Source organism: Anser brachyrhynchus (genome assembly GCF_964034855.1).
Source record: "Anser brachyrhynchus genome assembly, chromosome: 9".
NCBI classification, from domain to species: domain Eukaryota; kingdom Metazoa; phylum Chordata; class Aves; order Anseriformes; family Anatidae; genus Anser; species Anser brachyrhynchus.
In genome coordinates this window covers 16,578,569-16,591,872 of record NC_137703.1, presented here as the reverse complement: position 1 = coordinate 16,591,872, position 13,304 = coordinate 16,578,569, and the positions used below count along the sequence as shown (strand labels likewise).

The following is a 13,304-nucleotide window of genomic DNA, read 5'->3' as shown; positions in this document are numbered from 1 at the left end:
CTGTCTGTCTGTCTTCCAGAGACCTCCTGAGAATAGGAGTGACTCTGGCTGGGCACCAGAAGAAGATCCTGAACAGCGTCCAGTCCATGCGAGTGCAGATGAGTCAGTCTCCGACCTCGATGGCGTGACGTCCCTCGCTCAACGGGGAGGGGATGGGGAGGGCAGGCGGCGGAGGCGGGAGGGGAGGAACTGACGGAGCCGCGGTGCGACGGTCGGAGAGGGGCGGCCGCGGCCGGGGGCTGCGCCTGCCGGCGAGGGACTGGCCTCGGCCTGGTGACTTCCGTTCCTCGCCTACAGAAGCACACTTACCGATGTCACGGGGAACGGCGTATAAATAAGTATAAATATGTACAAATAGTATATTTAAAAATGAAAAAAACAAAACCACACACAAAAAAACAGCCAACAATGAAGACAAACCAATGTATGTTGGGGAAATGAACCCAAATCCTAGAGACCAGACTCCACTCCCACCGCCAGTGAGCAGTAGTCAAAACTGAGGCGGAGGAAGGGACTTTTGGGGAAGGGAGAGGCACCAGATTGAGTTCCCCAACCGGAGAAGCTACCGGCAGCGACCGCCTTCCTTCCTTCTTGCTTCCTTTGCTCTCCCTCCCTGCCCCAGCCCCTCCTGCTGCCCCTGCTCCCTTCTCTGCTCACGGCCCGGTGGAGCCTCCTCAGCAGCCTCCATAGCTGCCCCCATCGTGTCCAGGTGTCGCTCTGCCAACTACCAAAGGACTTCGCTGACCACTGCAAGGGGGGGATCCGACTCAATCCAGTTAATGTCTTCATATTGAAGAAGAGATGTACCTTCAATAGAAAAACCTTGGTTTTTTTCTTTTGCTTGCATTTTTTTGCAAAAAGGAAAAACAACAAAAAAAATCCATCATGGAAAATGGAAAGAGGTGTTCCCGTGTGTGTGTGTGTGTGTGTGTGTGCGCGCGTGTACCTTGTCAACCTACCGTGGACTCGCTGCTTGGAGGTCGCCACCCACCTGAAGGCAGTGGACGGCCGGGTCCCAGGCCTGGATCTGTGCCTGGAGCTGGCAGAGGCCCCAGCGAGGCCGGTGCTCAGCGCGGCACAGGCGGGACCAGGACGAGGATGAGGAGGATGCGAGGGACCAGCGGGGACAGGACTGGAGGAGTCGCGGCGTGTGGGTACTGGGTTGTGGAGGAGGAGGAGGAGAGATGCTCTGGGGAAGAGACTGATGAGGCCTCCAGAGCCTCGGGGATCTGCAGAAGATGGCTACGGAGAACTTTATTTCCCCCATCTTGTGGACCTAAGGATTTTGATATTGGGTTACAGACTTGGGTTTCATGGCTTCAGAGGTAGGTCCATTTGTCTCGTGTACTTCTCTGTCTGTCCATCCTTCTGTATTTTTCTGCTTACTTCCTCGAAGCCTCTTCCAGTGAATAGTTCCGTGTTTAATTTGATTTTTTTTCCCGACCGCTGATCTCCTTTGCAAATTGATCTAGTTAAAATTACTAGACGCATGTCAGTGTTTACACAGAATATTGTAAGTCTGGGCAATCTAACTTCCCTCTGCGGACCGCGCAGAGAGTTTATAAAATGAATGAACTCTTAATAAGGCTTTTACTTAGGTGGCTATGTGCGAGTTGTAACGATCCATCACTGCGGCTGGCAGCCGGAGCGGGGGCTCGCCGTGCCCCAAGGGCTGCGGGTCCCTGTCAGGGAGGTGTTGGGACTGCCTGGTACCTCCCAGCCCTACCCGGGTGCCTCAGGTGTCTGTAAGATGCCCTCCATCCTCCTGCCCTGCAGCACGTGTCTGTCCGTGCCGTGGGGGTGCCCCGTGTCCGTCTGTCCATTGTCCGTCCATGCTGCAGGGATACCCTGTGTCCACACGTGCCATCGGGATGCCTCGCAAGGTTTGCTCCCTACCCGTGCCACACGAGGGGACAAGCCCTCCCTCTGCCTGCTGCCAGCAGCGTGTGCCCGGGCTGCGAGCGGTGGGGCCATCGGGGTCCTCTCCCCTTGGGGTCCCCCCGTGGGAGAGCCAGCCGTTGGGGAGCGGGGTGCGCGGCTTGGGGGGGACAGGGGCTGACACTGCCGGCAGGAGAGGGACCCACGTGTCGGGGTGCTCTTTACTCCGGGTTTTTCTTCCCAGTCGTCTAAGGAAACGGCCCGCCGTGCTGCCGGAGAGCGGGAGCGAGCGAGCTGCAGGAATGAGCTTGTTTCGAATCTCTGAGCTCCCTCCGGAGAAAGAGGCAGAGAAAAACACCCCGTGTTTACAATGGCGGGGACTGCTCCTGGCCTGTCAGATAGACGATCGCCGGTACCTCTCGGGATCCTCGCGGCCCGAATCTGTATTCCGGGATGTTGTCGCACTGCATACAACATGCAGATGGAGCGAGCGCCGTGCATGCTAACGCGCTGCCTCGCCACGTTGGTATTCACCGCAGCTGATGGATCCTTTTTTTTTTTTTTTTAAATCATTTCTCTTTTATTAGAAGGAAGCTAAAGGCATTTGAAGGGACAAATGGCAATGACACAGGGTAAATATCAAAACTCCCCCTTTGCGGCTGCTCTGCCCTGCTCAGTGTCCTTCTGCCGCCCGCCTGGGGCTGGAGGGACGACACGACGGCACCGCTGCCTGTACCTAACCTGCAGCCCCGCACATCCCACGTGCACCCCACGCCTCCTGGGCTGCGGTGGGGCAGGCCCTTCCCAGCAACGCTCTTCTCACTGGTCCTTGCTGCGATGGCAGCGTCTGCCTTGGGCTGGAGCCGCTGCGGTGGCACCGGGGCCTGGAGATGTCCCCTGTGGTGTCACTTGAGAGCCGCGGCTCAACAAGGAGTCTGAGGATGGTATGATCAATTCTTCCAGGGCTGAGGCACGGCTGGCGAAGGGGTGGCTGTCTATCGGATGCCCAAAGGTGGGCCACCTGGTCCCATGCCTTCAGAGACTTTAGGCACTTCTTTTTCTCTTCAGACGTAGCTGGATGCAAACAGGGCCTGAAGCATCACCGGCACCACCAGTGATGAGCAAGTCTGGCTGACAGTTGTTGCCTCTGGATTTAGAGGGGGTTGCAAGCAAGCAGCAGCATCGTCCATATCGTTCAAGAGGTCTCTTCCATCTGCGGTGGATGGAGAAGCTGCCCAGATGCTCCAGTTGGGGCAGGAGCCTCTGCCTTGCTGTTGTTTTTTCTCTGGACTGAGGAGGAATGTGGATTCGGGTTAGGTGGATGCTTTGAAGACTGAGAGGGACTCTGCCAAATGGTTTCAGTGAGGAAAGAACCCCCCAGAAAACCCAAACCAGAAATGAAAGCTCCCATTTCACATCATCTGCTCTGTGTCGTGCTTGGTGTTCCTTTCCTCGATCCTAAATTGGAAGGGGTGTCTTGGAAATAATTTTTTTCCCTGAAGTTTCACTTTGCATAGGAAATAAAAGAGGGGGAAAAAAAAAAAAGGCGTTTCTCATCGAAACAAAGCGACTCCCCCACTGCACTGACCTTTCCTCGGGCCCAGGGTTCACCCAGCACACCCGGTGCTGGCTCTGGGGCTCCTTCATTGCTGGGTGCCACCGGGATGGATCCTGACCCCGGCCCTGCTCCTCACCCCTGCTGTCACAGCCGTGCTCTGGGGCTGTCGGCTCCTTCTGCGCATTCCTGCAGCAACTGCCAGGGGCCCGGGGGTGAGAGCCCCTCTGCAGTTTGGATGCTTTGTTCCCCCTCTGGAACTTGCTGCTCCTTTCCCAAAGCGCCATCCCCAGCATGCGGCGTGGGGAGGAGGCGCTCGCTCAATAGCGGTAATTAAAACAGCCGCCGAGGGGAGCCCAGCGTGTCCAGGGCAGGAGGGGGGACGAGGTGCGCGTGTTAATAGCAGCATTGTGTGCCTCTTTCGAGAAAAAAGGAGGAACGCGCTTTGTGCCATTTAATGACCTTCAAATTAGCAGTTCTTTGAAAGCACTTATGTATATTTAATTTTAAATGTTGCCGCAAGTCAGAGCGGGGCTGGCAATGAGAGCAGCAGGCGGCCAGTTTTTAACTAAGAGCAAGCCCAGAGTGTTATTTCCAAGCCCGTCAGCTTTTGGTGCTTGCCTTGCTCCTTTCCCCCGGAGAATACGGGGCTGCGGCCCCATCCCCCTGCACTGAGGAGCCTGGTCTGGAAGGATGGGGATGGACACATCGGTGTCTGTAAGGGGCTGAATCGAGCCTCTGAGGCATAAAGAACAGCCCGTATATTTGGGCTGCCCTCTGTTTGTGCTGAGAAAAAAAAAGAAAAAAGGATAAAACATCACGCGGTTTCTAAGGTGAGAAATGGATTTACAGAACCAGCAGTGGAGTTGCAAGCTCTCGGGGCTGCGTCGCGACTCCAAGGCCACCCTGCTGTCCGTTTGGCACCCTGTTAAAATGCCGATGGGAAGGCAGGGCATTAGGTCAGGGTTTCACATCCACCTTGTGTGTTCATCCACGTGCTCTGCGTCCCCTTCTCTGGTGGAGTCCCCACGGCATGAGGAGCTGCAAGAGGTCATGTAACATCCCTGTCGGCATCGTCTGTTTTGGTGCCCCGTTTATGGATGCTCCTGCCAGGATGGATGCCTATCTTGGTACAGCTTGAGTGCCTCCAAAATGATGCTCCAAGAGATGGAAGGAGACCTTTCTAGGTGAGGCTCCTTTCTGTTTCGGAAGAGCCTGAAGGAGCCTGAAGCACCCCAAGCAGTGATGGAGCAGAGGCACCTTCCCCATAGCCCACCTGTGCTGGTGGGACTGCCTTGGCACGGGGTCTCACCTCACTGCTCCTGGCCCCACGAATGGCTCTCCTCTGTGTGTGTCCCAGCCGAGCTCGCCCTCCTCCAAAACCCCTCGGCTGCCTTGTGCTGCTCTCCTGTTTCTACTGCCCGTGGGTTTTGACTCTGCATTCTTCTCTTTGGGGTTTCTGCTGGTTTGGGTCCATGTTTTATCTGACAGCAAGAGGAGGAGAAGCTGGTGGCGTGGCTGCGGATGGGGTCACCCCTCAGCACGGGAATGCTTGTGGAGGTTAATCCAAAGAAATCAGCTGTATGAATTGTAAGTGGATTAGCTGAACGAGCTGGTTCCCAAAACAGGCGCGCCCTTCCAGGGCGGCCGCGGAAGTGGATTAGGCAAAAATCTGCTTACGGCCGCATTAACTCCGGATAAGCATTGGGGGGGATTAGCGCAGTTTGTGTTATCCACTTAAAAAATGAATTCGAGTGAACTTCTCTCCATGTTCCCGAACAAAGAAGCCTCGGTCGCCTCTTCGTTCCCATTTCTTCTCCCTTGTCCATCTGTCTGGCACGCACGCTGTCTTTGCCTGGGCACTTTCTTGGGGAGCAGCTTTCCCTGCTGCTTATCCCCAAGGGTCTCGTTAGGCGATTGAACCCTCGTGCCAAGGTGGGGAGAGAGGGCAAGAAAATTATGGTCAACATCAGTGCAATTATCAATGCCAATTACCGCTGAGCAGGACTGGCAGCCGGAGATACAGCCCATGCCAGAGGCTGCCTTCTTCCCTGGGGATGGCTGGTGGGAATGGTGCGCTCCCTGCGAGTAGCACCTGGGAATAACAGAGGCGTTTGCACTCTGCTCGGTCACGGGCGTCTCGGATGTGCAGCAGGCTTTTGAGTTTTCAGGCTGCCTGACCACCGGCGGCGCCCCGGGGCCAGTGTGCTGCTGGAGGCGATGCCGATGCTCGTGGCACCTCCCTTGCAGGGTGGGTTTTCCTCTCAAAAATGTGTGTGCAGCTGCATCTCTGAGCGTGGCACCAAAAATGGACCTTGGTACATAATAAATGCACAGCAATAACTTTTCCCCCAAACACTGCTTGCTTTTCTTTCTGTCTTCGCGACGTTCTTTCTGATAATCTCAGTTTCTCTTCCCCTTTCTTGCGTGCCCCCTTTTCCGCCAAGCACTAAATTACTAAATAGAAGTTTTATTACTACCTGGATTTGCTAGAAATGATTTTCATTCAGCAGAATGATGAATTTTAATAGGAGCAAAATGTCAGCCACAGCTGGAATTTTTTTTAAAAGCACCGGCACATTCACGCAGAGGTGCCCTGGAATAATTATGGCAGCGATCCCCGGTTATCGGCAGCCAAGCAAGGGGTGCAGCAGTCAATGGCATTGTTATTTAATGTAGTGGCTTTATGCTTCCGAGGTGCAATTCTGTATTAAAAACATCTTTGCCTCTCGGAAGGGACTAAGAAATGGGATTTTGCTGCTGTGCAGTGCTTGGTGTTTGCTCTTTGGGTTTGTGAGCCTTTCCCTCAGCAGCAGAGAAAAGCGATGGTTTCTGTTACTTTGGAAGGAGCAGTTTTTGGTGCTTGACTGCTGGCTTCTGTGTTGGCCCCAGGGGTGCTTCTATTGCAGTGTGGGGAGAGGAAAAACACCTTCTGGGGGGTCGCTGTCTTTTCTTTGTTATTAGTTTTGGAAACGCAGTATATGGGCTTTGCCGAACCTGCTCCAAACCCGACTTCTGCGTGCCCGAGGCGCTCCCTGAGTGGCATCGGGGCTGTGCTAAGCCCGCACCATGCAGCTCTGCACGGGGCAGGCTCCTTCTCACCCTCGTTCCCCACTCTTCCCTTGCAGGGGTACGGATGCACCGGCAGCGCCGCCTGTCCCGCGCCCTCCGCCGCCCACGGGATGAGCTGGGACATCTCCGGAGCCCCGAGCCGGGCTGCGGGAGCCTCCGCTGCCGCAGCATGCCCCATGCCTGCTGGCAGCGCCCCGTCCTGTACATAACAGTGAGGTGTCTGTAACAGGTTTTCACCCATTGTAAGTTTTTTTTTTTTAATTATCATTTTTTATTTCTTATTTTTTGCCCCCTCCCCAGTTTGTCGATTGTGTTGAACTTGTCGGAGTTTGTAACGGTAACTTTCAGAGAATATTGTACTAAAGAGAGAATTGCACTCAATAAAAATAATGAAATAAGCCTGATCCTTTCTCTTCTCCTTCCCAGAGGCGGTCTTACTGCTGCCGTGTTATCTGCAACTTGGCCATGAATATTCATTTGGGGAGCTGGCAGTGCTCCATCGCTCCTTGACTTACCTCGAATTTTGATGTATATCAGATTTGGCTCTCTGGTTTGTAAATGAAGTGACTTTATTCCCATTGATCCCTATCAGTGGCTGCTTGCTGAAAAAAAAAAAAAAAAAAAAAGCTGCAAGAAGGAATTTTCTTGGCACGGGTTTTTACACACAGCACATTTCAAAACACTCATGTGCAGTCATTTGGGGAAGCCGTGCTGGAAGTGCTGACTTGGATGAAAGTGCCGGCTGCGTGGTGTGAGCACAGAGGCTCCTCGCTTCCCCAGGCGTGCCAGGGCCTGTCAAAGTCCAGTGCTCTGCTTGAACCTATACCTACAGGTGTATGTATTTATCGGGTTCAGAAAGAGGAGTTACTGCTGGGGCAGCATATGAGCTGAGGGTTAGGATGTCCCATGCCCCTTGTTTTTAGGTGACATAGGTGGGGCTGGCACGTCCCTGAGGTCGCTGCTGCCCTGTAATTCTGCATATGAAGCCCCCAGCAAGGAGCCTGCATTTGGAGGGTTTCTCAAATCTGGTATCCAGAGCTCTGAGTCCTTGATACGTCCCTGGGGTCATTAAGAGCTGTTTTTTCTGACGGCTGCAGTTCCTGCAGGCAGGACTCTGCTGCCCCAGGCTCTGCCCACATAGATGCATGGCGAGGTTTTTCTCCCCAGCACCCTGACACGCAAAACCAGAGCCCGTGCCATAAAACCCAGCCCCCTGGCAGGTCTTCTGACATACGCGATGCAAATGGACAGAAGCAAACGGGCAGTGGCTGACCCAGGGCTGAGCTGAGCTCGTTTGTGTGCCCTTAATTGAATTGATATTTGATTTAATGGGCTAGTGGTGTGGTTTAAACGAGTGCTCACATTTCTTGGCTCCTCTGGGATTTGGGGCGCTGAGAGGGTATATCCCTTACACAGGTCACCCGAGGTTTACCCCTTAAGTAACCAAAAGACATTTACAGCCAGAGCTTAAAGTTCCCAGAGCAGCTTGTCTGGGAATATCCTTTTAATAGGGTCTGCAGGAGCCCTGCTGACAGCTTGATGGCTTAACAGGGCTCCGAAGGATGCGGGGGGAGCCCAGGCATCACCGTGGGGCTGGTCCCTGCCTCCCCATAGCTGCGGTGGCAATGGGGCCATACCATGGGCACCTGCACACTGCCTCGGATCCCCACCTTGCCCGGAGCAGCTCCTGCCTCCCAGCCTGAGTGAAATGTCATTTAGGGAGGCCACACAGAGGCCAAAAAAAGTTTTCCTGAGCTTTGAATACAGATATAGGCGGCTGTCACAGCCCGCATGGAGACAAACTCTCAAAATGAAAAATCTCCCCTTCATGGCTATCGGGTTTGAAAAATGGAAGCGGCGTGCTGGCTCTGATTACTCTGCAGCAGCTGTGAGAAATTTCAAGGAACACCAGTGCTGTCAGACCGAGTAAGTCCTGGCTTACCCTGGTGTAAGCAGAAAGCGGGGCTGGGGCTCCCGTCGAGCGGGCGCAGGGAGGAGCAGCGGGGCCGTGGGGTGCCTCCAGGTCACCCGCAGGGTGCGTCCCTGGTGGCTGGTGGCAGGTGGGTGTCACGGCACAGGGGCACAGGGAGCAAGGGGCAGCCGGAGGATGTCAGCTACACGTGGGGAGGAGGCACTGCATTCGGTGGGAGACAGGCAGGAGTCCGTCTTCTCCCTGCCGTGCTTGGCAGTGAAAGACAGATAAAAGACAAGCCCAAGAGGACTGTAGGCTAAATTGTAATTGGAGCAATATGGTCCAATTATAAAGTTATGTGCCAGCCCGCATTAAACGGCAGCATCTGCTGGAGTTATCGGAGGTGCCTTGTTGCCTATTAAAAGCGATCGTTTTGCCCTGGAGGGCTGGAGAGCCAGAGCTGGGAGGGCTCGGCCGTGCCCAAAACCAAAAGGGCAAGGCCGCGTGCCCAAATCTCCTTGGTAGCTGCAGGGTTTTGGGGGCTGCTCTGGTGGGCTCCATCTCACAGCCATGTCATGGTGCTACCAGATCTTCCCTCTCCTTGTGTGCATCCCCCTGCCAGGCTCCCCAGGGGGAGATGAGCACTGGTTGGCATTCAGCACAGTGCACACTGCGGGCAAGGCTGGGCCCGAGCTCAGAGCTGTCAGTCGGGTTCTGCTCAACAGACGTGTGTCCCGGCTGTCCTCCCAGCCCCAAAGCTTTCCGCGGTGCTTTTGGGAGAGGCCGAGAGCAGGAACCTCTGCCAGGGGGAGGGAACCGGTGACCAGCAGTCGTCCTGGTGCTATGGCAACTCGTTAAGCCCTGGGTGTTGATTTAATGCGTTCTGCCGTCCTCGGCCGCTTTACAAACCGCAGCCCCTGCGCTGAGTGGGAATTGCTCCCCTGAGCCCGGAGACCACCTCGGAGACTGCTGCAGCCTGGCTGTAAATTCCAGCCGCGCGCCGGCCTGCAGCTCGCCGGGAGCCCTGGTTGCTGTCAGCCCCGGTGGCAGTGGGGGGCTCACAGGGGAGCCATGCCCACGGCAGAGGGGAAGTGGTTGGAAACGCCCCTACCTCCTGCCCTCATCTGTGGGGACAAAGCCTGCTGCGTGCTGAGCCCCGGACGGGCCCACCAGCTGCCCCAGCAGCAGTGCCACATGGCTTGGCCAAAGGTCCTCTGCTCCTTGCCCCTGTGCTGCTTTCCCTGGTGTAAAGCCAGGGTAGGCCTGCCCCATGCTCTGGCAGCTGTGGCCATCCCCTGACTTTGCTCTCATCTGATCTGTGGAGGACAAATCTCTTCCTGTGCTGGAGGGAAGTTTTAACTCTGTGCCCTGCTACGCTCGCTGCCACCTCGGCCTGCCTGACCCCCGGCTGTTCAGCCCCTTGCCCTCTTCCTACAGCTGGCGTTTATCCAAGTACAAACAGATCCCTGGGAGCCGCTGCCCAAGGCCTTCAGGAGAGAAGCGTGATTGTTGGGTGTCCTGCTTCTGTGGGTGTCCTGAAAGGTTGGGAGCTGGGGTCTCCCCGCTCTCACAGGCCTAAGTACCTGCCCCTTGTCTGAAAATGAGGCCCTTTAAGGTGCTGCCAGTTGGTCAACCAGCGTCACTGATTGCTTTTAGGACTGTTGGCTGTGAAAGCTCATTTTGTGCATTATTTGACATTTAACGCAAAGGTCTGCTCTGAATCTGAAGATCTCTGCCAGGCTCACGTGGCTAATGCACTGGATTTCATTGCAGTCCATAGCACAGAGGGCGGCTATAGCAAGGCCCGTGGCCTTGTTACCAGCTGCTTTGGTCCTCAAAGCTAAATTAACACTTGGCTGGACTCAATCAAGCCTGATGAGAGATTTGTAGGGCCTGGGAGCTGATGACAAGGAAGTTCAACTGCTCTGCCTCCTCAGTGGGTATCCCCACAGCACCAGGTGAGGGATCCTCCACCTGGCTCACGGCTGCAGGTTGTGCTGGGCCAAAATCCATTGCTGAAAAATCACCTGGAAAACGCTGGGCAAGTCTCAGCGAGGCTTCCTGAGTGTGCAGGACTGCAGGGCTCTTGATCAGCAGTACGGGGCTTCTCCCTGGCTGAGCTGTGGGAGCATCTCTTGCAGTGTGGTCCTGTGCTCTGCATGGCTCAGGGGAGCCTCTTCTGCTGTTTTTGGCCTTTGTGAAGAGCAGGCGAAGGTGCTAACAAGCTTGTAAAGCCTGCGGGGACAGCCACAGCAAGCGGCAATGATTGCACGGATGAAATAAAAGTTGTGAGTTGTTTTGCAAATATTTCTGAAGCCTGTGATACAGCAGCAGAAGTAGGCGTAATTACACGTAAAAATGTATCTACTTTGTAGTCTTTTAATTATCCACTCAGGTGAACCATAATGTGAGGGGAAAAGCTTTAAATCTGTTCATTTCTAATAAAAAAAATGAGGCGGGAGAGTGTTATTTGAATGTAATTAAGAGAAGATCCAGTTGGATGGATGAGCTAGAGAGCAGGGATCTGTGCTGTACTCCAGAGCCCTCAGGCTCTGCTGCCTTCCCCATCTCCACTTGCATCCTTCCTCCTCACCGGAGGGAGCTGCTGGGGGGAGCGAACTAGAAACTGGGGAGAAAAAACTAGAAATGGTTCCCCTCTCCCTCCACTGCTCTGCTTGCTGAGCTACTGTCAGGTGAGTGCCTTTGAAAATAAGTTATTTCCATCGAGTCTGCTGTAGTGCGTAGCTTTCCGAGAGAGGAATGAGTGCTGAACTTTATTTTTTCTTATAATGGCTCCTCAGAGCCCCAGATAAGATGGAAACCTGGCTCTCTGGGGCTGTGTCTGCTACCAGTGTGGTATGCGTCCTGTAGCGCTTGCAAGTGGGTTGGGAAATCCACCTCCCAGGGAAGAAAGCTGAGGCACGAGGGAATAGGACAGCTCTCCCAGGGGAGGGGATGTGGTCTGTCCCAGGGGTGCCGCAGGAGCTCATGCAACTCCCGCAGCTCGCCCTGCTCGCCTGGGAGCCAGCTAGCAAATCGGGAAGCCTAGGCTGTTTTTAGCAGCGCACATGCTTTCCCAGAAAGACAGAAGGCCTTGCTGCCTATCTGTTCTTCTTCTGTTATCATGAATGTCAAGCACTTTACAGACGGAGGCATTAAATGTCAGATCCTGTCCCTACAAGCCCTGCTTGTAATGCAAACGCTCAGACATGCTCTGTGGTCATCTCGTTCCCGTTTCCTTCCTCTGATAAGCGTTGTCCCCTGCGCTGCCGTGTTTGGAGACCAGGCCACAAAGCAGTGTTCTTTGTGCCGCTGTGGACGCTCACCCTGACATCCGCATCCTCTGTCCCAGATATTCGAAAACACTCGGGATCAGCTCTCTGCCTCTTCTTTAGAGACTCTGATGTGTGTTTTGGCATGGTGTTCAGATCCCAGAGACTCCGGTCTCTGCCCATGCTGCTCCCGTTGCCGCTCAGGCGGGAGGCTCGGCCTCCGCTTGGTGCTGAGCCCCAGTGCGGGAGCCTCCCCCCAGGGCTCAGTGGCCCCAGCTCTGTCGCTGCTGCTCTGCGACCTCCGTGGGGCTTTGCCCTCGCGGTTCCCTCAGGCGAGCAAGACAAGGCATGCTGCATCTGGCGCCAGGCTGCAAACCGTCTCGTGGCTTCTCTCCTATTTTTCTGTCAGTTCTCAGCCTTTGCTGTAATTTTGGAGAATAACAGTGCTTTGGGTGATCTGGTTTTTTGCCCTTAAAGGGATAACAAGGCTTCCCTGCTTCTGTGTTATCACTTTCCCCTTGGTATATGCCCCTAGCTAGCCCTTCTTCTACACCTCCTGGTATGCTCGGTGAGAGCAGGCACCATGGCTGCTATAGCTCTCTGGTTGCTTGTCCTTGACGTAAAGCTTCTCTGTGGGAACAGGGGATGTGCCAACTCCACGTGCATTGGTGACATAAAATGCTGAAGTATATCCCTTTTGGTGCCTTTGAGATGGGATTTCTCCTTTGCACTCTGGCAATGACACACAGTAAAATAATACACAAAATACATATAATAAATTAAAGCAAATACTGCATGCTGAAGTCCTGAAATTTGGAACTTGCTGCATGTTCAGTACAGGCTAACAAGATGCATTTTAATAATTACAAACGAACCTGTGGCCAAAAGAGCCTTTACTGAGCACACCTGTAATGAATGCTGATGCGGCCGTTCCCCACAGAATGCTGATAATCACATTTGCTAGTGCATTAGGGCTGATTTAGGGGTAAACAATAGCTTCCACCTGAATTTGCTTTACAACCTATTGACTATAGTGGGTAGCTTTTCTTTTTCTGTTATTGAAATATTTGTAAATATTTTACCAGGCCTCCACACTGCAGTTGTTGTTTTTTTTTTTTTTGTACTGTTTATTGTGAATTGACAACAATCGTGTTCACCCTCTGTATGACCCAAGGAGCTCACGCTTGTCCCCCCCCCTTTGTTGGAATAATTGCTCTTCCCACAGTGACTGCCGCGTGGTTTGTAAGCTTATTTCAGGCACAACTGTGGGGATTAGTGATAACACTGCCTATTGTACCAAGGTTCATACTATTTAAAATTGGAAGCAGAACAAAGGCAATTCAATTCCAGTCCCTCACTCTGTGGGTAAAATAGCATTTTCTGACACCGTCCAGGAAATGTACGGGAAGAGCCGAGTTTCTGCCTGTTGCCTGTCTCTCAGGGCCACAGCCAGACTGCCCGTCCTGCAGGAGGGGGCGCCGGGCAGGCTGCTCCCCAAAAACTCCTTCGTGGGACATTCAAACAGGTGAGAGCCCTGGGCCACGCGGCCCTGCATCCCGTGTCTTCGCTCTTTGAATTTCTCTTCTTGGGATGCAAGGGTGAAGGAAAGATGTTG

General features: G+C 54.1%; 2 protein-coding genes across 2 annotated transcripts in view; both read left to right on the top strand.

Annotated features, from left to right (window-relative positions):
• Positions 1 to 1,585, top strand: part of EPHB1 (EPH receptor B1) — a 46,839-nt gene extending 45,254 nt beyond the window's left edge. Inside the window, exon 16 of the mRNA XM_080603967.1 lies at positions 20 to 1,585. Within this exon, the coding sequence (XP_080460093.1) occupies positions 20 to 128 (109 nt within the window). The 3' untranslated portion in view covers positions 129 to 1,585. The remainder of the gene's footprint in view (positions 1 to 19) is intronic.
• LOC308199595 (uncharacterized protein) overlaps positions 1,185 to 13,304 on the top strand; it is a 149,345-nt gene continuing 137,225 nt past the window's right edge. The window contains exons 1-3 of the mRNA XM_080603968.1: positions 1,185 to 1,325; positions 6,562 to 8,431; positions 13,131 to 13,214. Of these exons, the coding sequence (XP_080460094.1) occupies positions 8,214 to 8,431; positions 13,131 to 13,214 (302 nt within the window). The 5' untranslated portion in view covers positions 1,185 to 1,325; positions 6,562 to 8,213. The remainder of the gene's footprint in view (positions 1,326 to 6,561; positions 8,432 to 13,130; positions 13,215 to 13,304) is intronic.